General features: G+C 51.4%; 4 protein-coding genes across 10 annotated transcripts in view; 2 read left to right on the top strand and 2 right to left on the bottom strand.

Moving 5' to 3' along the window:
- Positions 1 to 142: 142 nt before the first annotated feature.
- On the top strand, positions 143 to 5,130 carry CHRNA10 (cholinergic receptor nicotinic alpha 10 subunit). The gene is made up of 5 exons (XM_058686487.1): positions 143 to 224; positions 1,327 to 1,652; positions 2,089 to 2,243; positions 2,954 to 3,486; positions 4,146 to 5,130. Exons 1-5 carry the CDS (start codon positions 143 to 145, stop codon positions 4,601 to 4,603), a joined length of 1,554 nt encoding a protein of 517 aa, XP_058542470.1. The 3' UTR covers positions 4,604 to 5,130.
- On the bottom strand, positions 3,740 to 16,207 carry ART1 (ADP-ribosyltransferase 1). 4 transcript variants are annotated; one of them, XM_058687930.1, is made up of 5 exons: positions 16,122 to 16,207; positions 9,897 to 10,014; positions 8,827 to 9,607; positions 7,666 to 7,707; positions 3,740 to 6,096 (listed from the first exon to the last, which is right to left on the bottom strand). In XM_058687930.1, exons 2-5 carry the CDS (start codon positions 9,957 to 9,959, stop codon positions 6,017 to 6,019), a joined length of 966 nt encoding a protein of 321 aa, XP_058543913.1. In that variant the 5' UTR covers positions 9,960 to 10,014; positions 16,122 to 16,207; the 3' UTR covers positions 3,740 to 6,016. The 4 variants fall into 4 exon arrangements, with proteins under 4 accessions (XP_058543913.1, XP_058543914.1, XP_058543915.1 ...); XM_058687931.1 differs by lacking the exon at positions 16,122 to 16,207 and adding an exon at positions 14,894 to 14,984 and having other exon boundaries at positions 8,842 to 9,607; XM_058687932.1 differs by lacking the exon at positions 16,122 to 16,207 and adding an exon at positions 14,894 to 14,984 and having other exon boundaries at positions 8,921 to 9,607.
- Positions 14,918 to 21,531, top strand: ART5 (ADP-ribosyltransferase 5). 4 transcript variants are annotated; one of them, XM_058687934.1, is made up of 6 exons: positions 14,918 to 15,003; positions 15,272 to 15,373; positions 18,518 to 18,713; positions 19,657 to 20,386; positions 20,997 to 21,029; positions 21,114 to 21,531. In XM_058687934.1, exons 3-6 carry the CDS (start codon positions 18,621 to 18,623, stop codon positions 21,218 to 21,220), a joined length of 963 nt encoding a protein of 320 aa, XP_058543917.1. In that variant the 5' UTR covers positions 14,918 to 15,003; positions 15,272 to 15,373; positions 18,518 to 18,620; the 3' UTR covers positions 21,221 to 21,531. The 4 variants fall into 4 exon arrangements, with proteins under 4 accessions (XP_058543917.1, XP_058543918.1, XP_058543919.1 ...); XM_058687935.1 differs by lacking the exons at positions 14,918 to 15,003; positions 15,272 to 15,373 and adding an exon at positions 17,740 to 18,106; XM_058687936.1 differs by lacking the exons at positions 14,918 to 15,003; positions 15,272 to 15,373 and adding an exon at positions 18,113 to 18,331 and having other exon boundaries at positions 21,117 to 21,531.
- A 565-nt stretch (positions 21,532 to 22,096) lies between these two features.
- The window catches only part of XNDC1N (XRCC1 N-terminal domain containing 1, N-terminal like), a 36,505-nt gene continuing 33,217 nt past the window's right edge, over positions 22,097 to 25,384 (bottom strand). Inside the window, exons 23-24 of the mRNA XM_058687923.1 lie at positions 23,514 to 23,643; positions 22,097 to 22,618 (exon numbers count right to left, since the gene is read on the bottom strand). Coding sequence (XP_058543906.1) covers positions 22,239 to 22,618; positions 23,514 to 23,643 — 510 coding nt within the window. The 3' untranslated portion in view covers positions 22,097 to 22,238. The remainder of the gene's footprint in view (positions 22,619 to 23,513; positions 23,644 to 25,384) is intronic.

Genomic DNA, 25,384 nt, shown 5'->3' with positions numbered 1-25,384 from the left:
GGACCCAGAGGAGATTTCAGTCTTACTTCTGACTTGCAGGTATCGTCCACACCATCCCTGCCAGCAGAGCCTGATGCTGCCCTCAGTGGGGCCAAGAGGCTCACACCCAGAGACCTGCCCCACCTCTTGCTGTGGCAGGGCCATGGGGCCCCGGAGCCACCATCTCAGCCTAAGCTTCTCTGTCTCCGGCCTGGGCTTTCTGCTCCTGCTCTCGCTGCTTCCAGGTGTGAAGCTCAGTAAACCAGCCCTGCCTCTCTGGGCACTGCTGCTGTTACCTTCCTCCCCAAATCTCTCTCCACACCCTATTTCTCTTCACTACTGTGTGGGGAACAAGTGTTCTATCTGGGTATCATGGAGGACAAAGGTGCTGAAGGGGACAAGAGAAGACCTGCCTGGCCGGGGTGGGAGCAGTGATGGAAAAGCCAGGGTGAGGGGGCCAGATCATGAAGGGCCTTGAATGCCAAGCTGAGTTTAGACTTTATTAGCAGGCAACAGAGAGAGAGATTGAACACTTTTAAGCAGCTACTGGCCTGGTCAAACTTGAGTGCTTAAAAACCTGATCTCAGAAATGTGAAGGTTGGTTAGAGAGACTAAACTTGCAGCAGGGGCAGTGAGAAGTCCTCTCAGCTTCAGAGGTGAGTAGACATTCAAAAGATCCCCAGTAGCATGGCTGGCAGAACTCGGGTACTGGTTGGATTGCAGGGGGAGGGAGCAGAAAGGAGGGATAATTCCCAGATTTCTGGCTGAAATCACTGGGGGATCAGTGCTGTTTGCTGAGATGGGGAACACAGAATAAGGAATAGGTTTCAGAGCATGGGAGGAGGAAATGAGTTCATATTTTGGACCTACAGCCTTAAAGGTGCCAATAGGACATTCAGGAATGAATTGTATTTATGGGTCTGGAGCTCAGGAGAAAAATCTGGGCTGAAAAAAAAAAGGCCAAGGACAGGATTCTGGGAACAATACTTGAGTCAGAGGCTGAAGACAATGTGGTATGTCATAGAAGTCTAGAGAAGAGAGGATTTTCAGGAGGGATAGCCCACAGCATCAGAAACTTCAAAGAAATCCACAGAAGTGCAGCTGGATAAGTGGAGACAGGTTTGAGAGACTGGAGCAGGGGTGGGGTGGGGGGTGGCAATGGGGTTAACAACACCTGGGTGAGAGATGAGACTCCTATCATCTGTTTAGGCCCCTGTTGCATTTGCAGTAGGGCAAGCAGAATCCAGGTCCTTAGGAAGGGAAAGGGTGGGGGTAAAAAACAGTCAGCATGCTCCAGAAGACAGTACCAATTTAGTCCTCAGCCTTCACCTCACTCATCCCTGGAAGCAGTCCAGGGAGGAACTAGAACCACAGCTAGATGGACAGAGAAGACATCAGGAGGACCAGTCAGATGGCCAGGAGATAGCACAGCAGGTGACAGGTGCCAGCCTTGTGGGGATAGAGGGTATGAGCAGAGGGCCCTGGACAAGGGTCTCAGATGCACAACCCTGTTTCCTGGTCCCCCAGAATGCTTGGGAGCTGAGGGCAGACTGGCTCACAAGCTGTTCCGTGACCTCTTCGCCAACTACACAAGTGCCCTGAGACCTGTGGCAGACACAGACCAGGCTCTGAACGTGACCCTGGAGGTGACATTGTCCCAGATCATTGATATGGTGTGTTGTGGTGCAACCTTGGAGCATGCCTGTGGCAGTGTCAAGGAATTGGAGGGGGGGGGGGGGGGAGGGAGGGAGAGAATGGGATTATTCTCCAAATAATTCTTATCTATAAACATTAATATTAACAATAATAACAGCTACTAACTGTTGGATACTAACTGCTGGGTGCCCACAGTGTGTCCACTACTTTGCACACTTGGATTCCTGCCCAGTAGGGATTATCACCCATGTAACTACTGAGGAAACTGAGACCTAAAGAAGAGTGGAAAACTGTCAAGGTCACATAGCAAGGTCAGGCCTGGGTAGGAACTGGACTGTGAGCCAGCTGCATTTGTGGGTGCCGTCCAGAACTCTGTAGGTGAGTGTGTACACACAGGGGAGGGTGTGCATATATGTGTGCCCACACCTGTGCCTACTCCCTGCCACCCACTAGGATGAGCGGAACCAGGTGCTGACCCTGTACCTGTGGATTCGACAGGAGTGGACAGATGCCTACCTACGATGGGACCCCGATGCCTATGGTGGCCTGGATGCTATCCGCATCCCCAGCAGTCTCGTGTGGCGTCCAGACATCGTACTCTATAACAAGTACTGCCTGCCTGGGCCCCTCCCCCTTCCATCTGTTGCCCTTGGCTCTAGGTTTGCACTGATTCCCCATCCCCGCAACCTAACTTGGTTCCTATGCTGCCCTGGAAGCTTTTCCCCCAGGACCCTTCTAAGCTGCCAGCCCCTCCATGATATCCCCCACTTTAGACTCTCCCAAACCAACCCAGGCTGAATGTCTCCTGGGAACCCACTGTGTGGTCTAGGGGCCATTTCTGTATCTCTCACAGAGAGGGTTCTGGGGTACAAGTGCCTCCTGATGGCATACTCCACCTTCCAGGCCCGCTCCAAGTCTCCCAGGACTCCCCGACGGCCTACCTAGGGACTTCCTCTAGGGCCTAACCCTCTGGAGCATTCCTTTATGCCACCTAAACCAGTTGTGTTTCCCAGACAACACATGGCTTTGCATATTTTCCCCCAGGGGCCCTCTAGGAGATTTGCAGATAACACAATGCAGCCAGGTGCCATCTTTTGCAGATGTGTTTTCACCCTGCCCTGGCCTAGATCCGTGTCTCCTCTAGAGTCTGCAGGCGCCACCCCTTCTGAGCCTCCAAAGGCACGCAGGGCCCTCTCTGCCGCCCCCTCCACCCTCCAGGCGGTCTCTGGTAACCACAGGGCCCCGGGGGTCACAGAGCTGCTGCAGGAGTCTGCCTCCCAGCAGCCTCCTCAGGTACCCCAACCTCGCCTGCCCACAGGGCTGACGCACAGCCGCCGGCCTCGGCCAGCACCAACGTGGTTCTGCGGCACGACGGCGCCGTGCGCTGGGACGCGCCGGCCATCACGCGCAGCTCATGCCGCGTGGACGTGTCGGCCTTCCCGTTCGACGCGCAGCGCTGCGGCCTGACGTTCGGCTCGTGGACGCACGGCGGGCACCAGCTGGACGTGCGGCCGCGCGGTACCGCCGCCAGCCTGGCCGACTTCGTGGAGAACGTGGAGTGGCACGTGCTGGGCATGCCGGCACGGCGGCGCGTGCTCACCTACGGCTGCTGCTCAGAGCCCTACCCGGACGTGACCTTCACGCTGCTGCTGCGCCGCCGCGCCGCCGCCTACGTGTGCAACCTGCTGCTGCCCTGCGTGCTCATCTCGCTGCTCGCGCCGCTCGCCTTCCACCTGCCCGCCGACTCGGGCGAGAAGGTGTCGCTCGGTGTCACCGTGCTGCTGGCGCTCACCGTCTTCCAGCTGCTCCTGGCCGAGAGCATGCCACCGGCCGAGAGCGTGCCGCTCATCGGTGAGCCACGAGGGCGCGGGTCGAGGGTGGTGAGGGGGCGGGGAGTGAGCCGTCCCCTCCGTGAGACCGGCCCCCGCCCATCCCCAGCCCAGCCGTGCCGGCCCAATTCGGTGCGGGAGTTGGGGGTGAGGGTGGGGGCGTTCCGGGAGCATGCCTCATTCTGAGATTGAGGGGAGAGGGGTAGGCCCCTTCCGGGAAGACATCCTTCCCCTCACCCGTCGTGACAGGCAGTTTGCATTGAGTGCTGGCTGTGTGCCAGGTCCTCTCCTAAGCGCTTGTCATTTATTAACTCAGGGAGCCCTCACCACAGACCTGTGAGGTAAGTTCTGTTGTTATCCCAGTTGTACCAAAAGAATCAATAACTTGCCCCAGATGGTGCTTCTACATTTGAGAGCGTGGCTTTCATGGATTGTGAGGGAGTGCAGAGTCCAGCAGTGAGGAGAACAACTAGGGAGCACGTGGCTTGTGAGAACTCACTTGTAGGAATAGGGGATGAGGAGACCTTGGCTTTTATGTCCTTCCTGGCTCCATCCATTGGGATTGGAGGGTCCTGAGAGCCTCGTGGTGGATGAGCTGGTGCCTTTTTGTGTTGAGGCAGTGGGCAGACTCAGGCACCCTGAGTTCTTGTTTTGGGCCCCAGCTCACTCTCTCTCTTTCAGGGAAGTACTACATGGCCACCATGACCATGGTCACATTCTCCACAGCGCTCACCATCCTTATCATGAACCTGCATTACTGTGGTCCCAGTGCCCGACCAGTGCCAGCCTGGGCTCGGGCCCTCCTCCTGGGACGCCTGGCGCGGGGCTTGTGCGTGCGGGAACGAGGGGAGCCCTGTGGGCAGTCTAGACCACCTGAGTCACCCACCAGTCCCCAGCCTTCTGATGAAGGGGTTCACCCTCCAGCAGTTCCTTGCCATGAGCCACGGTGTCTGTGCCATCAAGAAGCCTTGCTGCATCACGTAGCTACCATTGCTAACACCTTCCACAGCCACCGGGCTGCCCAGCGCCGCCATGAGGACTGGAAGCGGCTGGCCCGTGTGATGGATCGCTTCTTCCTGGGGATCTTCTTCTCCATGGCCCTGGTCATGAGCCTCCTGGTGCTGGTGCAGGCCCTGTGAGTCCCAGGGGTCTGATGCAGCCACAGCACCCCCAGACAGAGATGGAAAGGCCAGGTGGTTGTTGACTCTCAGGCCACCCAGTCTCTCCCCACTGTGCCTAAGAGCCTGGGACACCCTTTCTTCAGGATCAGCACTGCCGATTTCACAAACCACAGGGATCGCTTGTCTACATACCTTAACCACTAAGGGAAATCCAGAGTTTGCCACTCCCTTAATCCCTATGGAAGAGAAACTCTGAGAAGGGTCAAAATCAAAATGCAGTCCTGGAGGAACAGAATTGAACTTTGATGCTGAGCGTTAGAAATGTTAGAGTGGCAAGGGTGCAGGTTATATGAGAAACAGAACTACCATGTTTCTTTGTCTTCTCTTACTTCCTTGGTGGCTATTGTTTTAGGAACTTGGTCTTGCCAGTCCCTGCCTAGGACTCAGGGTAAAGGATTCAGGATTCTAGTTTCCAGAGCAGGAGGCCACACCAGAATTTTGGCCCTAAAGCCCCAACTCATAATAAAGTAAGTGTGTGCCTAGCACATCTTCAGTGTCCTGTCTTAACCCTTGGGGCCCGTGGAAGTTGGGGATCCAGGATTGTCTCTCTAGAGACAGGAACCTTAGGACACATAAATCAGAGCAGAAATTATGTCTTTGCTGACAAGAATTCAATTGAGCATTCAGTTGAGACCCTGGCAGAGAACCTAATGCTGTCTCTGCTATTTCTCCTGCTCTCTACTGTCTGGAGCTAGAGCCAGTCCACATCATTCCTACACACTGACATTCAGAGAGCTTGAAAATGTCCAGAGCAGGGCACTGCAAAGATGAGCCATTCACAAGATATTTGTTCCTTTTTGACTTACACGTTTTCTAGCACTATCTCTGTGCTTTAGACCCAGTCCCTGCCGTCAGGAAGCTCACCATCTGATATAGGAGGCAAACATGAACACGTGGTGTAGAGAAGCATCTAAGGACCTGTGGTAGCAGAGAGGCAGGACCCCTAGCCCAGCCAGGTGGGAGAAGTCAGAGAAGGCTTCTTGGGAGAGTGAATAGGAGCTTTCCAGGTGCACATGTGAGGCATTTGAGTAATACCAGCAAATGCTCTGGCCAAGTGCTTTCCTCCCCATTCCCCGCCCCCCCCCAAACTAGTTTAATCTCTAACCTCCAAGTGAGTTGTTGCCTGTTGTAGAGACCCCCGTGTCTATTCAGTGTCTCATTCTTAGAGCCTTGGCTAAGGCTCAGTCCCCAGATTCCCTTACTCCTCCATCAGCAGGCCTGGCAGCTACCAACATCCCAGAGTTCCCAGCAGATGGAGTTACCATGGATCCTGGCTGCCTTTAAAGCACACATGTGGCCAACATCCCCATGTTGGGTAGAGGCAGCAGGCAGGGCTGTTCAGTGTTGGAAGGATGATGGGAGGCCTGGAGTCTATGGAAAGGTTCCTCTGACAAGGAGCCAGAGTGGCAGTAGGAGGGACCAGACTGCAGAAATGGGGCCTTGACTCATGGCTGTGGGAAAAACAGAGGCAGAGAGAGAAGTTTTCAGGGTAAAATGAGGTACATAAATAAGACGAAGAGGAGAGAGCAGAGTGAGCTGGAAACACAGACACACAAAGTGTGATGGGAGCCAGAGATGCAGAGCATGGATTCAGGGAGGCGGGTAGGCAGATGAAAGAAAGAGCCCCAGTTCCCCTCCCAGAGGTCACTAGGTTGGTCTATGCCCCTGCCCCCTACTGAGAAAAATGAGGCATCACAAAGTGGGTTGAACAAGGGGAAGAGATATGAGTGAGCTCTAGTGATGCTCATCTTTGCCCCTCTGCCCAACCCCTGATAGAAGTACTGATGGACCAGGGGGAATCCTTAACTTGTCCAGTGCTTGAAATGACATTAGCAGAACTCAAGTTGGTTGGAGCCTGGAGATACGGCTTCTGACCCTGGCTCTGCCACTGACTCCTTCTGTCACCTTGGGAAGTCATTTCTGTCTCTGGGTCTCCTTTACTATATAACGAAGGTAATACTCCCTGTTCTTCCTCCTTCCAATAGTTTATTTTACAGTAAGGATAAAATAAGATGGTGTCTGGAGAGAAATGGGGACCAGGTAGTGTGGTGGTTCAGAGTGTGGCTCTAGAGCTGGGCTCTCTGGACCCCACCCCTTATTAGCTGTGTGTGTAGGACTGGTTGCTTCACTTCTCTGGGACTTAGTTCCCTCATCTGTAGAACAAGGGTGATGATAGTACCTACCCCACTGGGTCATGGTGAGGATTCATGGCGTGGTGTGCCTGGAGCATGGTGTGGGACTGTGTAGTGGAGAATGGTGGGAATAAAGTAGATGCTAGGGCCCCTTCTTTCCCACTGTTCACAGAGCCCTGGAGGAGGGAAGAGGGACCTGAGGGGGATAAGTGGCTAGAGTTTCTTTCTTGGGAAGGGCCTATTCCAGTTGGTTCCCCTGGAAAAGCCCCTTCCCACCTAGAGAAGTGGTGGCTTAGGCAGGCCCTGGAATAGTGGGTATTCAAGGGAAGAAGAGTCACAACTGAAAGGGACCTGGGGATCATCTAGTCTAATATGCTTATTATACAGATAGGAAAACTGAGGCCCAGAGAGAGCGAGTGATCACAGAGAAAGGGCAGAGCCCAGATGAGATCCCAGGTCTCCAGCACCCAAGACCTGACCTCAACCTTGAAAGGTGGTCTACAGGAGCCCTGAGGTTAGTAATAGAGACAGTGGGTTCTGCAGCTGAAGGAGGAAGCCCAGAGAGGACTGTGGGAGTGGTCCCTTCCCTTCACCCCCTCACTGCAACCTGGATCTCTCTGGTGCATGATCAGTGACCTTCTGTGAAGGAGAGGGCCCCATACTTGGGGGCAGGTGTATCAGCTTGCATGACTACTGCCCCATACACACATCTATGTCCTCTAAGAGAGGTTAGCAACCCCCACAGGTGTCTGCTTAAGAGAGTTTACTTGTTTTGATTAAAAGAGGGTTGTTTTCCTTTCAAGAGTGACATGCATTCAGGAGGGGAGTCCAACCCCAGGGCACCTGCTCATCCTTGAGCTGAGGCCCACATAGGCTTGCAGCTCTTACCTGAGTTATCCAGACGGCAGGGCCCAGACTTGCACTGCTTATCTGTAGGGAAGAAACAGTAAATAATCAAAGTCTCAATAGCTCTCAGGTCAGGAAAGAAACCCCAAACCCTGTGGTCCATCCCCAACTCATTCAAGGAGAAGCTGATACATTTTCTTCTAACTCTGCTTCCTTATGGTGGGACCTCCTTTGCCTACATTTGACTTGACCCATGAGCAGCAGAGCCAGAAGGGAGCCAGCCCTCAAAGCCAGGGTCTATTCTGGGTACCCTCCTGCTTCCTTGGCCTGTAGCTTTGCCTCACCTCTCCCTCTCCTATGCCTTGTCCCAGCCAAGGAGGCACTAGTTTATGTATTTTGCATGTCTTTTTCACCTTCCATTAACTCATGCAAGCTCATGGTGCTGTCCAAGGTGAGAATGGTAGCCATACTGGACTTTCTCTTATCTTAGATGTGGTCCACAGTTCCAGGCAACAGCCTGCTTCTAATTATGCAAATTAGGCTTCACAAGCCCCTGGGCATCATTCGGCCAGGACCAGCAACCCCCAACCCCTTCAGATATTAAGAACCTGAGGCTGGCCTCATGATTCCATCTCTGGCCAGCCCTGGAGGATAGACAGGAAGAGTATCCGAGACCTGCCACAGCCTGAGCTGGAACTTTGGGGCACAGCCCCTAATGGCTATCTCACCACCCACCTGCACCCCTACCCAGCACACACGACAGCACAGGATTTCCATTCAGCCGAATACATGTGCTCCTCTTGGAAGCTGAGGTTGGGGCTCTTAATCAGACCCGGCATCAATGGTCTGGGTGTCAGTGCTATGGCCAGAAATTAATTGCCTTCCAGCTTCCAGCTGGGAGAAAAGCCTGACCAGTTCTGTTTGGCTCTCAAATGTCCATAGACACCTGTCTTGGTCAGAAAACCCTCTTCAACCTCCCAGCAGGCAAGTGGCCAGCTCTGGCTTAAGCACCTCCAGGGACAAGCGTCCTACTACCTCAGAAGCTTGTCTACCCTTAGATGCAAGGGGGTGGAGGGGCAGAGGGACAGGACTGGGTCCCCCTTACTATTAATTTATTTGTAATATATTGTGTATGTATCCCTTGAAAACAGAAGGGGAGGCCCATCTTCTGCATAGGTGCTGACCAGTGCATCCCCTGCTCACCTTTAATGTACTCACAGTTGTATGTGCTGCGCTTGCCCAGGGCCCGGAGGTAAATGCGGGCAGGGCCCTGAGCTGGTCTGCTGGCATTGATTACCTGGAAGGTCTCAAAGGGGGGGATCAGCACCTCATCCTCCCCAGGGAAGAAGGAGTAGCCCTTGATAGGTGCCCCAAGGCAGGTCCAGATGCCAAAGAAGGTGTCCTCCCCAAACTGCTGGGCTGCAACATTCTGTAGGGAGGCGGAGGCAAATCCTCCCAGCCTTACGGTGGCTCCAGGTGCTGCTGGCCGGAAGCGCAGGCCATGCACCCCTCGGAACACCTGGCGGCACTGGGGTGAACGCTGGCCCCTACCCAGCAGCTGCAGGGCCTCGGTCAGCAGGAAATGGAGTGTCTTGAAGGAAAAGTGGTGGAGGTAGGAGGCTCGGGAGCGGCCCGCCTCCCGCACGGCTGCGTTGAACTGCTTGTGCAAGGGGCTGTTGGCTGTGTAGGCCAGGAGGGCCACCCCATGCTCATCGCGGAAGCCAGGGGGTGGCAGGGGCAGCCGGGTAGGGCTGGGGCCCCACTCTGGTCCCCAGGCCTGGCGCTCCTGCCACTGGCTGCTTGCCAGTGCCCAGCCGTCAGCATACACTTTGTTGGCCTGGAACTCTGTTTGGTTGAGATCCGGGAGGGCAGCTGTCATGGCTGCTGCACAGCCAGCATACTGGTCATCAAAGGAGGCTGGGGCCATATCCAGGGGCATTTCTTGAGAGAAGAGGTCTCGTTGAGTGATGGGGTGGCTCTGGGCCTGAGGGAGAGGGAGCAGTAAGGACTGAGAGGATGAGCCTCAGGAGAATGGGAGCCTGTCACCAAATTTCTCCACTTAGATGATGATGCTGAGAGACCCAAACACACCTGGAGGGGAAGGGGATTGGGAATGACTAGCTGCAGAGACCAGGGTCTGGGACTGTCCCCTCAGGCTGGGCAAGCCCCAAAGGAAGCATCAGTCATTCTCTCCTCCCTTGGCTCCTCACAGGAAGCCCACAACTCAGCTGACAACTCCCTGCTGACATGAGGACAGTGGAGGATAACCATACCTGAAGTGCTTCCATGAGGCCCATGGACACAAGCAGCAGAGACACCATGGCAGGAGGCTGCATGTTGGAGGTAGCCCTAGACAAGTTACTATCTCTCTTTGGGTCTCAGTTTCTTCATCTAGAAAATGAGAATGTTAATATGTAATTTCATAAACATTAATTGACACCTAATCTGTGCCACTCCCAGTGCTTGGCACAGAGTCACAACATAGAAATGAAGGCTCGAGAGAGAGTAGACCCTTCTTGCTGGAACATAGGAATATGGGAGACTTCCTGGAGGAGGTGTTACCTGAACAAGGTCTTTCAGATAAATAGGAGAATAAGGCTTCAATCAGTGGAGACTGGGATAGGAAGATTAGCATTTGGGGTGGGAAAGGAGTCGTGGGTAGCAGAAATGAGAAAAGCAAAGGTGTTGAATGTAAAAAGTGAAAGACATTTTATCCAGCACGGCACAGCTTGCAGTGTGGAAATGTTGGGGCCGTTCGTGAAAGGTCCTGACTACCACAGTAAGAGGTCGGGGCTTCACCAAGTGGGGAATGTGAGGCAGGAACAGGGCAGATCCAGGACTGGTCACCTGGTGGGACCATGGCATCCTTCCCTCCTGCAGTCCTGGTGCCAACTGAGCCCTCCTCCCCTAAGCCCTCGATTGCTTCCAGGGCAGGGACAGATGTAGACCCCCCAGGTGGTAAAGGAGAGGGGCTGAGAGTTGGGGAGAGGATGAGATGGGGAGTGAGTCTCCAAGAAGGCAGAGTCCAGCTTGGGGTAAGGATTGGAACAGACAGTCTCTCTGTGTCCTCTCTCACTCTTAGCTGTGCTTGCTGTTACCGTGACAGTAGTACCCTTTCGGACCTTTTTCTGTGCACATGCAAGTAATTTAATATTTAAATGTATATACACACCTAGTTTTCTGTACACAGGCTGCTTTTGGTTTTTATTTTCTTTTTTTCAAGAAGGAAAAGGAACATGCCTTTTCATGTTTCACACACATCTCCTGTAACCTTTTTTCCAGGAAACAATGTATCAAGGACTTCCTTCCACATCATACATTCATATCTACCTTATTCATTATAATGGCAGCACGGGATTTCATAATATAGCTAAACCATAGTTTGTTCAACTATTTTCTTATGGGCACACATTTTTTTGGTAACTTTTTGACATTTTGGACATTACACATAATACTTTATGAACATCCATGCATATAAATCCTTATCTACTTATGGGCATATTTTTATAGGAAAGATCAAGAAGTGATATAATGTTGAAAGGATATGAATTAATGTTTATTTGGCACTGCTAAATTACCACCCAGAAGTACTAGTTTGCCCTTCTGTAACAGTGAATGAGAGTGGCCTTTTCTCTATGTCTTTGCCAGTTCTAGTTATTATGATCTCTCTCTCTCTTTTTTTTTTTTTTTTTTTTTGAGAGCGAGAATCCCAAGAGCACTCCATGCTCAGTGCAGAGCCCAACAGGGTCTTGATCCCACGACCCTGGGTTCATGACCTGAGCCGAAATCAAGAGTCAGCCTCTCAGCTGACTGAGGATATCTATTTTCTTATTCACATTTCTGCTTACTAACAGGATCAATCTTGACTTTAATGTTTAATGTTTTAAAGGTTTAAGTTTTTTAAATCTTTTTAAAAAATATTTAAGAGAGAGAGAAAAGAGAGGGAGAGAGAGAGAGAGAGAGAGAGAGAGAGAGCGCGAAAGGGCAAGCCGGGGGAGGGGCAGAGAGGGAGAGAGAGAATCCCAAGCATGGAGCCTGATGTGGAGCTCAACCTTACAAACTGTGAGATCATGACCTGAGCCAAGATAAAGAGCCAGATGCTTAACTGACTGAGCCACCCAGGTGCCTCTAAACGTTTAATTTTTTTTAAGTAATACATTTTCATTGTTCAGAATTTAAATAGTCCAAAAGGCACACAATAAAATATCTTTCTCTTGCTAATTCCTCACTCCATCTCCCCAGAGGCAACCAACATTCCCATTTTCTGTGTATCCTTCTAAAGATACTCTATGCACATATAAGCAAATGCAAAGGTATTTCTATTTTCCTTCTTATACACAAATGGTAAAACAGTCAGTGGTTCTTTGAGAATCTGATGAAAGGTGAAACGTCTCCTCAGAAAATGGAGGGGCATCTGGGTGGCTCAGTCGGTTAAGTGTCCAATTTCTGCTCAGGTCATGATCTCACAGCTCATGGGTTCAAGCCTTGCACTGGGCTCTGTACTGACAGCTCAGAGCCTGGAGCCTGCTTCATATTCTGTGTCTCCCTCTCTCTCTGCCCTTCCCCTACTCATGCTCTGTCTCTCTCTCTCTCTCTCTCTCTCTCTCTCTCTCTCTCTCAAAAATAAACATTAAAATTTTAAAAAAGCAAATGGATGTATGTACCCTCACACAATGTTACATAAATTTCAGGTGGTTATGTCTCTGCCCCCAGTCTCATTCAGGTTAAGCATCCCTGTTCCATAATCTGCTGGGTGGGAGGAGGCTAAACTTTGATGGTTCAGCCCACCCACAAGTCCACACACAGGAGCAGTGGATAGTTCTCGTGTATGCTGATACCTCAGCTTATGCTGAGCTTCTCACCTCTAGTTTTCCATGTTATTTTTGTGCCCAAGACTTTCTCCATCACCCTGTAAACTTGCTCAGGGCAACCCAAAAGTGCAGGGGATTTAATGTTCCCAGGGACAACCCTTAACCAAGGAAGAATGGTAGTCAGATTCCCTTTCCCACAGAGGGTACCCAGTGGGATTAAGCCCCAGTTGACCACAGTGGTCACAGTGTGCTCATTAACACACTTTTTTTGGGGGGGGGGGTGCTTTTCTCTTCTCCATCCCACTTTGCCACTTTTTAAATTTTATTTAATGTAATTTATTGTCAAATTGGCTTACATATAACACCCAGTGCTTATCCCAACAAGTGCCCTCCTCAATGCCCATCACCCACTTTCCCCTCTCCCCCACCCCCCATCAACCCTTAGTTTGTTCTCTGTACTTAAGAGTCTCTTATGGTTTGCCTTCCTCCCTCTCTGTAACTATTTTTTCCAACTTCCCTTCCCCCATGGTCTTCTGTTAAGTTTCTCCAGATCCACATATGAGTGAAAACATATGATATCTGTCTTTCTCTGAATGACTTATTTCACTTAGCATAATACTTTATTCATTTATCAGTTGATGGACATTTAGGCTCTTTCCATAATTTGGCTATTGTTGAAAGCGCTGCTATAAACATTGGGGTACATGTGCCCCATCCACTTTGCCACTTTTAAACTTGTACTTTCTGGGATCAACTTACAAATAAGCTCACTACACCTAAGTCCTTGTCTCTGGATTGGCTTTTGGGAGACTCTAAACCAAGAGAGGGGGTCTTTTGGGGTCACAAATCATCAGAATGTGGCCCAGAACTGTTCTATTAGCTTGGACCCTAGAATGATCACATAAGGAGCAGACCTGAGCCTAGCCAGCCAAAAGCTGAGGCAGACTGGCAGCTTGAAGCAGAGCAGCCCAAGCAAACCCACTTTAGATTAGACAATCTATAGTCAGCCCAAAAACCTGTGAACATGTGAATAAACCTTTGCGTGCCACGAGATTTTATGGTACAGAGCAAAATGGTTATGCAGCAAAACCTCACTAGGCCAACTCTATCTCTTGCCATCTCTCTGTTGCCCTTGTTTCTATCCTCATCTCTACCCTGCAGAGACAAGGCAAGAAAAGAGAGAGTTCATAGGCTTGGGATAGGGAAGTCTGAGTTCTGAAGTGAGAGTGAGGACCTTGAATCATGTGGCCTAAGATACTAGCAGTGAGGATGGACCCAGAGTCATTAGGTATAATTTACTAGTCATGGTGTCTGATGGGATATAGGGGGTGCAACAGAGGGAAAAATCAAGGATGACATACGGATTCCATATTCCAGTCTGCTAACAGAGGAGGAGCAGAGACATTTTAGAAGCTCATTTTGCCCATCCCAGCACATGATAGGTGCTCAATACAAAATGAATGAATAATCAGGTTTAGAGGAAAAACGGTGAGTTCAGTTTGGCATGTGTGGACTCTCAAGGGGCAAATGTCCAAGGGATAGAAGAATGGACAATAAGATGAGACATGTGAGAGTCATGGGTGTATTGAAGTCAGAGAAGACATAAGATCCCCAGGGAAAGGAAAAAGAGGGCTGAGAAGCAAAGAAAATAGCTGCCTGAAGCCAAAGCACAGGCAGACCAAGACATCTTGGGTTTCTAGAGGCTCTTCACTTGGGTCTCATGAAGTACTCTGGTATTCTTGTGATAATTTCCTCTTTAAATTTTTTTTTAATTTTTATTAATGTTTATTTATTTTTGAGTGAGAGAGAGAGAGAGAGAGAGAGAGGCAGGCAGAGAGAGAGGGAGACACAGAATCAGAAGCAGGCTCCAGATTCTGAGCCGTCAGCACAGAGACGGATGCGGGGCTTGAACTCATGAGCCATGAAATCATAACCTGAGCCAAAGTCGGACGCTCAACTGACTGAGCCACCCAGGCACCCCAATAATTTCCTCTTTAGGTTTTATCTAGCTTGCCATTGAAAGAGTCTCATATAATATACCATCTCTGTTATTCACCCAGTCACCCAAAATGGTCACTTGGATATCCATTCATTTGATCATTCATCAAACACTAAATTAGTTGCCATCTAATCACCATATGGATCCATCCTAGAAACTCCTTTTCTTTTCCCACCCCCACATCCCTTGCCATGGCTGAGGTCTGCCCCTGCCTCCTCCCTGATCTCCCTGCCTCAGCTGTCACCCCTGCTAATCCACCCTCCACAGAGCAGGGAGAACAGTGTTTCTAAAGCACAGCTGGTCAGGTTGCTTACCTGCTTAAAAACCTTGTGTGCCAAACCTAACTGGAAGAATTATTTCAAAATACAGAGTAAAAATGCAGAGATGAAAATTATGAGGGAATATGTGAGAACACATCTAGAAAGGAAAAAAAGCAACAAAACACAACTTCCTTCCTTACCCTCAGGACAGAATCCTCCTCATGCTGGCATTTGAGGTGCTCTGTGACCTAGCCCTCCGTGACCTCTTCAGCCTCGTGCTTGGCTTCTCCAGTACAGAACAAAGTTCCAGGTGAGGCTCCACTTCTTCCCTCCCCGTGGCTCTGCACACATTGCCATCTGCTGGGGATGCCCTTCTCCTGCTACCCACCTTTCAAGGCTTAACTCAGGGTTCCCCTTCACCAGGGAGTCTTCTGATGACTCTGTGCTCTTAAATCACCCTGTGCTTCCCTCTGCCACTGTCCTAATCCTACTGTGTTGCCCTTATGTGTCTGTTTCCCCTCCTGGCCTGTGAGTTTCTTGAGGGCAGGGACCAGCTATGACCTGTTCTGTGTCCCCAGAGCTTAGCCCAAAGCAGCCACAGATGAGGCCACCTGGAATGTTTGCTGAGAGGCTGAGAGGCTTTCTGGGTGCAGCTAACAGTATAGACCACTGCAGAACAGGTAGTTTGATGACTTTGGTGAGCAGTGTTTGGGGGAATGGGGTGGGGCCAGAATGATGGGGAGGTCATGGGAGGCAAGGAAGTGGAGGCACTGGGCAACCCCTTATATCCCACCTGCCCTTCTGTTTTTCCTCTCATCCTGTTCAGGGCACTTGTCATTTCTTCTTATCCAGACCGTCACTGAACATTTCCTTTTGGGGATGTGACTCTTAAGTCCCTTCCCAGGAACCCCTAAGTTTCTCAATGCCCCAAGCCTCCCTAGGTATCCTAAACCTCTCCATAAAAGGGGCTACGATCTGAATATATGTGTTCCCCCCAAATTCATATGTTGAAATCCTAATACCTGCTGTGGTGGCTTTAGAAGGTGGATCTTTTAGGATGTAATAAGTTCATGAGGGCGGAGCCCTCATGAATGGGATTAATGTTCTTTATCAAAGAGACCCCACAGAGCTCCCTAGCACCTTTTACCATATGAAGACATAGTACGAAGGTGCCAGTTATGAGCCAGAAAGAGAGTCTTCACCCAACCATGCTGGCACCCTGGTCTCAGACTTTCAGCCTCCATAACTATGAGAAATGTTTGTTTATAAGTTATGCAGTCTGGGATATTTTGTAGCAACCTGAACAGACTAAAAGTTTCCCTGAAACTGTTCCTAACTCCTGAAACTCCACCATCAATACCCCAAATTTCCCCTTTAAAAGAGTCTTTCCCTGCCCTGTGCCCAGGAGGACGGCGGTGTGCCCCTTACCTAGGCCTTCTCCAGGGAAGCTGGTGTTGGTCTTCTGCGATGGCCACCAGGGGAGAGGAAAGGCAGGTTTCTCCTTTATACTGTCAGTCCCTCACCCCCCTGTCCCCACACAGCTGCTCAGAAATGTGACACTCCCCCATCTATTTCTGGATGTCTCCTCAAGGCTTGGGAACACTAGCCTCTGCCCAGTCTGCCCTGGGCCTGTGCTCCTCCCATGTAAAAGGGAACCCCTGAAGCCAGAGAGAAGGTGGGCTGAGGCATCAAGGATCCAGGCTGGAATGACTGTCTCCCCATTGGGTTTGGTCCTGTGCACAGCACGCCTGTCCTCGGTATCTTTTACATTTGCATTTTATTCCTTTTATGTGAGCATGGAGACTCACCTGACATGCCAGGAGAGATTCCCAGATTAAGGTGGCTGGGTCTGGCCAGCACTGATTTGCTAGGTGATCTTAAAGGACTTTCTGCTTCTGCCTCAGGGCCTCTGCTTAGTGACTAGATTTGATTCCATCTCTTGGGGCCTTTCTTGGATTTCCATATTTGGGGATGGGGGAAGCACTTGCATCAGAGAGGACAAAACTCTGATCCACTAGATCTGATACCAAGGACTTGTTTCAGCAAGCCTACCCATCCCAGACAGTATCTTCTGTTCCAACAGCAAATGCTGAGGGTCCTCCAGGGACAGAGGCAGCCAGGATACACAGACAAGATGCTGTTTTTCATAGTCATGGTAAATAATAGAGAAACTCCTGATTTTCTAATCTAGTTGAGCTTTGGGATAGTCGGTCTCATTGGAAGGGGACAAGAGTACTTGTCTTTTTTTTTTTTTTTTAATTTAAGTTTATTTATTTTGAGAGAGAGAATGTGCACAAGCAGTGGCAGGGGATGGGCAGAGAGAAAGGGAGAGAGAGAATCCCAAGTAGGCTCCATGCTGTCAGCGCAGAGCCCAACACAGGGCTTGAACTGGTGAATGATGAGATCATGACCTGAGCTGAAGAAGAGTCAGATGCTTAACTGACTGAGCCACCCAGGTGCCCCAAGAGTAGTTGTCTGGCAGCTGTGTTTGCCTGACAAGTGTTCTAGTTTTTTGGGATGCCACTCCTTCCATCTACCTCCCCACATCTCTCCAAGCCTGTATACACAGTTTGTCTATTTGGGGCTATAGGAAGGAATTTGGGAGAAAGCAGGATTCTTGATGAAGGAAATTCTTTATTTGGCGGGCAGCCTGAGGGGATGGGGCAGCAGGGATGGGGCTAAGTGAGTGAGCCAGACCAGGATGGAGGCCCTGTGGTTAAGTCTAACCTGGTAGGCCCACTTTCGCCCCGCAAGCAGCAGGAAGCATCTCTTTAAATCCTGACATTTGAGACCCCCCCTCCCCCCACCAATTCCCATGGCCACTGTGAGAGTAACCCTCCCACCCCCAGCGGCTCAGGCTGCCAGAAAGCTGTTCCCAGAGCTGCTTACTGATTCCTCAGCTGGCCATTTCTCCCATTACCTCTGATTGGGCATCCAAAACTCAGAGCCAGGTTATTTATAGACAGGCCCGCAGCAGGGGAGGGGAAAGGCTAGTGTTTATAAACATGGGGTCACCTGAGTCTAAGAGGTCCAGAGAGGGAGGGTCTGGGGAGAAGTGGTACTGGCCCCTGAGGCTGTGAGATAGCTCTGCATCTGGTCCCACCCCACTAAAGGGAAGGGGAACGATGGGTGCCGCTCAGAGGTCCGACCACAAATGCTCCAAAGTTTGGGCCATATGCAAATATCATGCAAATCAGCAAATGCACCAGCGGAGACTTTCTGGTGGGCGGGACCCTCGTGGGCCTCCCGGCGTAGTGGTCTGGGAGGTGGGGCCCAGCCAGGTCAGGGCCCACCAGAGGAAGAGGAAAGTCTTACAAGTCTCACAAGTCTCACAAGTCCCTCCCTCATCCCTGGCCTCGCTCGGAGCCAAAGTGGATTCTGGAGAAAGACCTCGCAGTCCTAGGGGTAGGGAAGTACGCCCCTCGGCCCCTTCCCGCGCCACACCCGCTGCCCCCACCCCGTGTCCGTTGTTGGAGAAGAGAGGTGTCAGGTTACCGCCGCGGGGGCTATAGTTAGCCGCGGGACTTTGTTGATCGGCTGGACTCCCGGGACAGCGCAGCGCCCGCCCGGACTTGAGCCCCCTGCCTCCTGCCCGAGCTATCAGCGCCCCTTCCCGCTCTCGCCCCTGCAACTTCCAGGTGGGTTCCCCGGCCTCCCTCCCCCTCCCTTGTCCGGGCGAAGCCAAATAACGGCTCCACCTTTACCATCGCAAGAAGGTCCCCGAGCAGAAGACGCTGAGCTTGGGGGCGACTGGGAACTTGGGGAGCGGAGCCCTGGGGTTTTGCGGAGGACAATTAAATCTAAAGCCCCGCCCACTCCCTTAGGCCCGCCCTTAGCCCCGCCCACGCCCTCCTGGACTGTATCCTGAACGGGGGCACTTCACACCCGAGGAACGGACCCAGGTCTTTGTCCCCCAGCCCATCGCCAATGGTGCCCTCGACATCTGGACCTCGCTTTCCTGAGTCTCCCCCAAAAACGATGCTGGTGGCTCTGCTGATGGCTCTCCATACCCTCTGGCAGGTAACTGGGGGAAGCTTCTCCCACCACAAAGGGAACAAACAGTTCAGGGCAGACCAAAAAGAGGTGGACTGGGGGGCTGACTCTTCAAGAATCTCTCCCAGGGACTCTTTAGGATCCCAGTCCTCTTAATCTTCTTCTTCTCAGGAACCTCCATCCCTGCAGGCAGCCCCAAATTCCCATTCTCTCTCCCAGAATCCTCAACTCCACCCACTGGTCCTCCTAGGATCCTCCTTCCTTCATATCATTCCTCCCCACTTCCTGTCTGCCACCACAGGCGCAGCCCAGGCAAAGCGGCTTGGGCTACCTGTGCGCTGCCCTCCTGCAGCTCCTCCTAGACCTCCTCCACACACCCCACCCCATGTTTGGAAAAATGGGCTTCTAAAGCAGGAGAACACTCAGGAGTCTCAGAGCTGACAGTGTCTTGGTATTGTGGCATGAGGAGGGAAGAGAATCTAAGGATGGAGGCAGGGTCAGGTCACTGGACATTGGCTGTATATTTGTATATCACCTGAATACTGATCTTAGTGCCAGAACAGTGCTTGGAAGTCATCTAGCCCCACTTCCTACCAGGTACAAGAACTTCTCTAATGACAAAATGACCCCTTCATGTTGTACAGAAGTGAAGATCTATATGCTGTCCTTACAATATCCCTGTGAGGTAGAAAGTATCCTCAGTTTATATGTGGAGAGCCCATAGAAGTTAAAGAGACATACACAAGATCCCACAGCTAGTAAATGGGGAAGTCAGCATTTGAACCCATGTCTGTTGACTGCAGTGGCTGTGCTATTTAAGCCCTTGAGCTCTTGCCAAATTGCATATACTATATATCTGGTCATAGAAATGAGATACAGTGTTTCTGAATTGATCTGCCACCAGGGCCCGCGTCCAGTGCTCTGAACTTCTATCCTTTCCAATGTGGCTCCTCTCTTCCTACATCCATAGGCCCGGGCTGTTCCCATCCTGCCCCTGGGCCTGGCTCCAGACACCTTTGATGATGCTTACGTGGGCTGCACAGAGGAGATGGAAGAAAAGGCAGTCCCTCTGCTGAAGGAGGAGATGGCTGGCCACGCCCTGCTGCGGGAGTCCTGGGAGGCAGCACGGGAGGCCTGGGAGCACAGGCGTCCAAGGCTCACCCTGCCCCCTGGCTTCAAAGCCCAGCACGGAATCGCCGTCATGGTCTATACCAACTCATCTAACACTTTATACTGGGAGCTGAACCAGGCTGTGCGAACAGGCGGTGGCTCCCGGGAATTCTACATGAAGTACTTCCCCTTCAAGGCCCTGCATTTCTACTTGACCCGGGCCCTGCAGCTGCTGCAGGGCAGTGGGGGCTGCAACGGGGGACCTGGGAAGGTGGTGTTCCGAGGCGTGGGCACCCTTCATTTTGAACCCAAGAGGCTGGGGGACTCTGTCCGCTTGGGCCAGTTTGCTTCCAGCTCCCTGGATGAGGCAGTGGCCCGCAGATTTGGTAATGCCACCTTCTTCTCTCTAAGGACTTGCTTTGGGGCCCCTATCCAGGCCTTATCTGTCTTTCCTGAGGAGCGCGAGGTGCTGATCCCCCCACATGAAGTCTTCTTGGTCACCAGGTTCTCCCAGGAAGGAGCCCAGAGCCTGGTGACTCTCTGGAGCTATAATCAGACCTGCAGCCACTTTAACTGTGCCTATCTGGGTGGTAAGCCATGCACGAGGGAAGCAGGACTGGTGGGATGGGTGAAACAAACCAGGATGCCCTTTCAGGAGACCCACTTGGTTAATGGGAAAGCTGAAGGCTAGAAGTCAGCTGTAATTACTATTCTCTGTGACTTGGGTTCTGCCAGCTCTTAAAAGGTCTTTTAAGTGTTTTCTGGATCTATGAACATTCTCAGGTGATTCTGTAAATATTCTCAAAAGGTTCTATCTGCTGTATAGTCTGATTGACCAATAGAATCTGGCTAAGGAGATTGATAAGCAGAGGAAAGCGATGGGTGCTTCTTCAGATCTCAAGAGGCCCTGGGCTTAATGGGGTTGACAGGACACATATATGATGCTGTTCCTAAGTGCCGAGGCAAGGACAGCATGGAGGAGTGGCTGGGGCCAGGGGGGGGAGCAGGGACAGATAAGCAAGCTGGAAAGATATTCCAGGGGAAGAAAGAGGAAAGAAAGTCAGAAGTCGGCATTTTGGAGAAGGGAAAGCTGGATTGAGAAGGGGGGAATGGCCCACGCGAGGACCTGGTAGGAAGGGAAGCTTGGGGTGTGAGGGTCTGTATCTACATGGAGGCCTCTCATGGTGCTATCTGTTCCAGGGGAGAAGAGGCGGGGCTGTGTATCTGTACAAAGTGAGTACTCTTTGCCCCCTCCCTCAGCTGCTTCAACTCCCCCTGGCCCTACTGACCCTTCACCTTCTTTTCTTCTCTCTTCAGCAGGAGGACAGCCAGACTCCACCTCCCAGGGGGACTTCTCTCTACTCTCCTGGAAGACCCTGTTCTTGGCACCTAGGGGCTTCCAGATCTCAGGAGTTGGGCCCTGAAAGTTCAATATCTGCCACTTAGGAGTTCTGGGAACTGGTGACCTTCATATGAAGAAGGGAGCTTCGAACAGCCTCGAAGCGAGAAAGTGGTTTCGGACACAGCCCTAGCAGCCACTTCCCCAGGGATGGGGACCCACCCAGCCATCTCTCTATCCAGCCATCTCCCCTCCCAACCAGGATGTGGGGGGATCTGAGGCCATGGCAGGGTGGAGGGAGCCCTGCTGTGTGGTGGTAGGGACTCCCTGGGACAAGCACGGGTAGTACTATGACGATCACTCAATTAAACAGTATTGCAGTGTGGTGACATCAAATTTCACGATTGGTTTATTCCATGAGACCAGACCATCTACTCTGCTCTAGCCTTGCCAGACTCAGAAACTGAGGGACTAAAAGGATGACTTCTTGATCCCTCCTAGACATGGTCTCCTATGCAGACCCCTGTCACATACCACAACTTGCAAACCAGAAACTTTAAGAGTCAGAGATTCCCCACAACCTCCAGGAAGGAAGGCAGAAAGGGAGAAAGGGAGGGAGAGAGGGAGGGAGGAAGGAAGGAAGGAAAGGGAGGGGAGGGAAGGAAAGGAAGGAAGGGAGATGGATTCATCGCCCATTTGTCAGATGAGGAATGCAAAGCTAAGGAAAGAAGCAACTTGCTCAAGATCAAAGAGTTAGTATTAAAACCAGGCTCCCTGCCTCCCAGTCCAGAATCCTTTCCACTAATGATGTGAAGGAACTCGAGTAGGAGCCTAAACCCAAGATATCTCGGACCCCATAGCAAGACATTTCTGTCTGTCCTGCTCCCACAAGAGTCCATTTCAGGGACAAGGGAAAGGGATCTCAAAACATGAAGAGACAGAGATCCTTACACTCTCTGGAGGCATCTGACATCCAGAACAGAAACTTTATTGAGGCAAGTAAAGCAGCACAGGCTTCTACTAAGTGACCCCTACCCTCACTTATCTAGGCTTCTCTACCTAGTAACAGAAGAAGGGACCCTCCCACTGCATCAGGACCCCCCTTAGATTCTCAAATCTTCCTCCTGGGGCAGGTCCCCAGCCGCCTCTGATTCTTGCTCCCTGTGCACTAACACGTGAGCTGGGGAGGAAGGGCCAGACTCTCCAGAAGCTGGAGTCCTAGCCCCTCCAGCATCCTGAAGCCCAGTTTCCGAAGATACCTGGGTCCCCACCAGCCCTGGCGCTGTCAGCTCTGGGGTTTCAGGGATGGGGGGGCCCAGATTCTGGAAGCTGTTGCGCACTCGGGTGATGTAGCGACTGAGGACGCTGGCACCTGCGGGTGGTCGAGGTGTCCCTCCCTCTTCCAGAGTCCGCCGCACACCAGCCACCTCACTTTGCAGTCGAGACACAGTCTTGGTCAGCTCTGTCAGTCTGTTGCCCAGGTCTGGGGGTGTGGGGGAAGGTATTGATGGGGATCATCTCAGAAGATGAGCCTGCCCTGAACCACTTCTACCCTCAACAGAATCTCAGGGGACATATGCCTGTGGGTCCTGAGGGAGGAAAACTGGAGAAAGTGAGAGACTGGCTCGTGGGCTGGGGATCAGGAGCAGGCAGAGTCTGGGGCAGATGAATCTGAGTGGGGCTGAGGTGGCCATGAGTTTAGAAGATACAAAGAAGGAAAGGGATCCTCTCCCCAGAGAAAGGGTCAGGAATCACAGGGATGGGAAAGTTTTAATGGGTAGAGATTTGTGCCTCTGCCCTTGTCAGCCCTGTTCCCATCTAACCATCCTCAGGGCCCAGTTTGAATTACACCTCTGCTTTCTCCCATTTCTGGTCCTCTATTCTTCTACCTTCCCAATAGCCTGTCAAAATAATAGGTGCTGTGTCTCTCTCTCTCTCTCTCTCTCTCTCTCTCTCTCTCTCTCTCTCTCTCCCTTGGGCTCCCATAGCAATTTGGGTCTCTCCTAGCTAAGCACTATCTGCCTACAAAGATGGTTTCTCTTTCTCACCAGACTGAAAGTTTCCCCTGTGTCTCTGCTTGACATAGTACCCCCCTCCCTCCAAGATGAGGCTGGAACAAACGGAATGTAGTGGTGAATGGTGGTTGAGTAAGTGAATAAGTGAATGAGTGAATAATGAGTTAAGTGAGTGAGTTAATGGGTAAGAGAGTGAATGAATCAACAAACACATGAAAGATTAAATGAAATGAATGGAAAAAATGTCTGAATAGCTCAGAGAATCATTGAGTAGAAAGGCCACACTGCAGGGTGTGTCTGGGTGTGTGGGATTTATATGAGCTAGGACTGGCAATGGGGAAGGTTTGGGGGCAAGCCACTAACCTTTCCGACGGGTCTCCTCAAACTCCCGCCGGGCTGTCTCTATGTAGCGCTGTACCAGGGCCTTGATGACTCGGAGGCGGTAGGATCCACGTTCTCCCTCCCCAGGCCCTGCCCCTGCCCCAGGATTGGCCTGCGATGGGAACACCAGAGGGTGAGAGAGACCCCCACCCCAAGCCATTCTCTAATTCTTGTGCCCTCCCCCAGATGATAAAGGTTGGAGGCCAAGTCTGTGCAGACTTTGCTGCCCCTGAAGGCCACATATTTAGACCCTGATGCAGTCCTGGAAGACAGGAGGCAGACGCTGAGGAATGGCCAAGGGTAAGAGAACCAGCGTAGGGGGGCGAGGGGTCGGAAGGGGTGCAGGGGGTGGGTGGGGCAGGGCAAAGACAAAAATGTTGAGCCGGGCACAGTTGAGTTCTCTCTCCTGCCACCAACCCCATCTTGGTTTTCTTGAGTTAGTCCAGGCTAACTCTGCCCTTCAAATTCTGCACAGGGGGAGACTAGGGGCTGGGGGGAGGCAACCACAGGTACCTGCTCATGCTTATGGGATGGATATCATCATGCCAATTAGAATGATTGGTTTGGGGTCCAGTTATAGGCCTCAGGACGGTATCAGAAGGGCAAGCAGGGCAATGGATGGAGCAGACAGTGGAGAGAGAACAGAGGTGTAGTAGGCAAAGCACTAGACTGGGATGACTTAGGTTCAAATCCCAGCTCCATCATTTAGCAACTTTGTGCCTCAGGCAAGCTACTCAATTTCTTCAGGCCTGAGTGTCTCCAAATTTAAGACAGAAATGGTAATAATGTCTACTTCCCAGGTTAGTACTTCACTGGGACATAGAGTAAGGGCTCTCTACATGCTTAGGAAATAATTGTTTTCATCTAGTTTTATCTTCTCTCTAGATATTTTAGAGTTAGCATATGTACTTTTATAATATAACAAAAGCAAAACATTTTTTAAATATTTTCAGGGAAAAGGGGCGCCTGGGTGGCGCAGTCGGTTAAGCGTCCGACTTCAGCCAGGTCACGATCTCGCGGTCCGTGAGTTCGAGCCCCGCGTCAGGCTCTGGGCTGATGGCTCGGAGCCTGGAGCCTGTTTCCGATTCTGTGTCTCCCTCTCTCTCTGCCCCTCCCCCGTTCATGCTCTGTCTCTCTCTGTCCCAAAAATAAAAAAAAAAAAAAACAAAAAAAACAAAAAAAAAAAACGTTGAAAAAAAATATTTTCAGGGAAAAGATGGGATTGACCAAGATGGGCAGGCAGAAGCATGAGAGAGAATGATAGGTCCTTTACAGCTACAGAGTTATGTAAAGCATTTTTCTTATTAAATAATCAGTAAAGACTTAGGGAGGCCATTTCCTAAGGATGTGGGATAGGTGGGAAAGGACACCTGATTGGATCATCAAAGAATAAGTGAGGTGGAGGCATCTGGGAGAAGGGTGGGACTCCCATGGGGGTGCACTGGAGGACTGGGGTGATCCCAGCTGGCTAGTGTGTGTGGGGGGTGGTCCAGCAGGACACACTGCTTATGCCCATTCAGGACTGGCACATGCCCAGAGAATGGGGTTCAAGCCCAGGCAAAGAGGCAGACTCTCACCCTAGGGTGGAGGAGTCTTGACACATGGTCTGCAAATATGCATCAGGCAGCCTAGACAGGAACAGGAAGTGGCAGGGGGAATAGGGTGATAATTCCAGAATTTGGAGTCAAAAGTCCATTAAGGTAAAGGAGGGGTCTATACAGGAACTCCTGGAGCCAGGAAGTGGTGGGAACAGGGAACCCTGGGTGTTTAGTTTCTTGTAAGCATCCTGTTTTCCCCATGCTGAACACATGCAGTTTATTGTGCCTAGAACTCCCATGTCCACTGTATCTGCC

Source organism: Neofelis nebulosa, chromosome 10, assembly GCF_028018385.1.
Source record: "Neofelis nebulosa isolate mNeoNeb1 chromosome 10, mNeoNeb1.pri, whole genome shotgun sequence".
NCBI classification, from domain to species: Eukaryota; Metazoa; Chordata; class Mammalia; order Carnivora; family Felidae; genus Neofelis; species Neofelis nebulosa.
The sequence above is the reverse complement of the archived record's forward strand: the minus strand, read 5'-3'. Positions and strand labels throughout refer to the sequence as shown.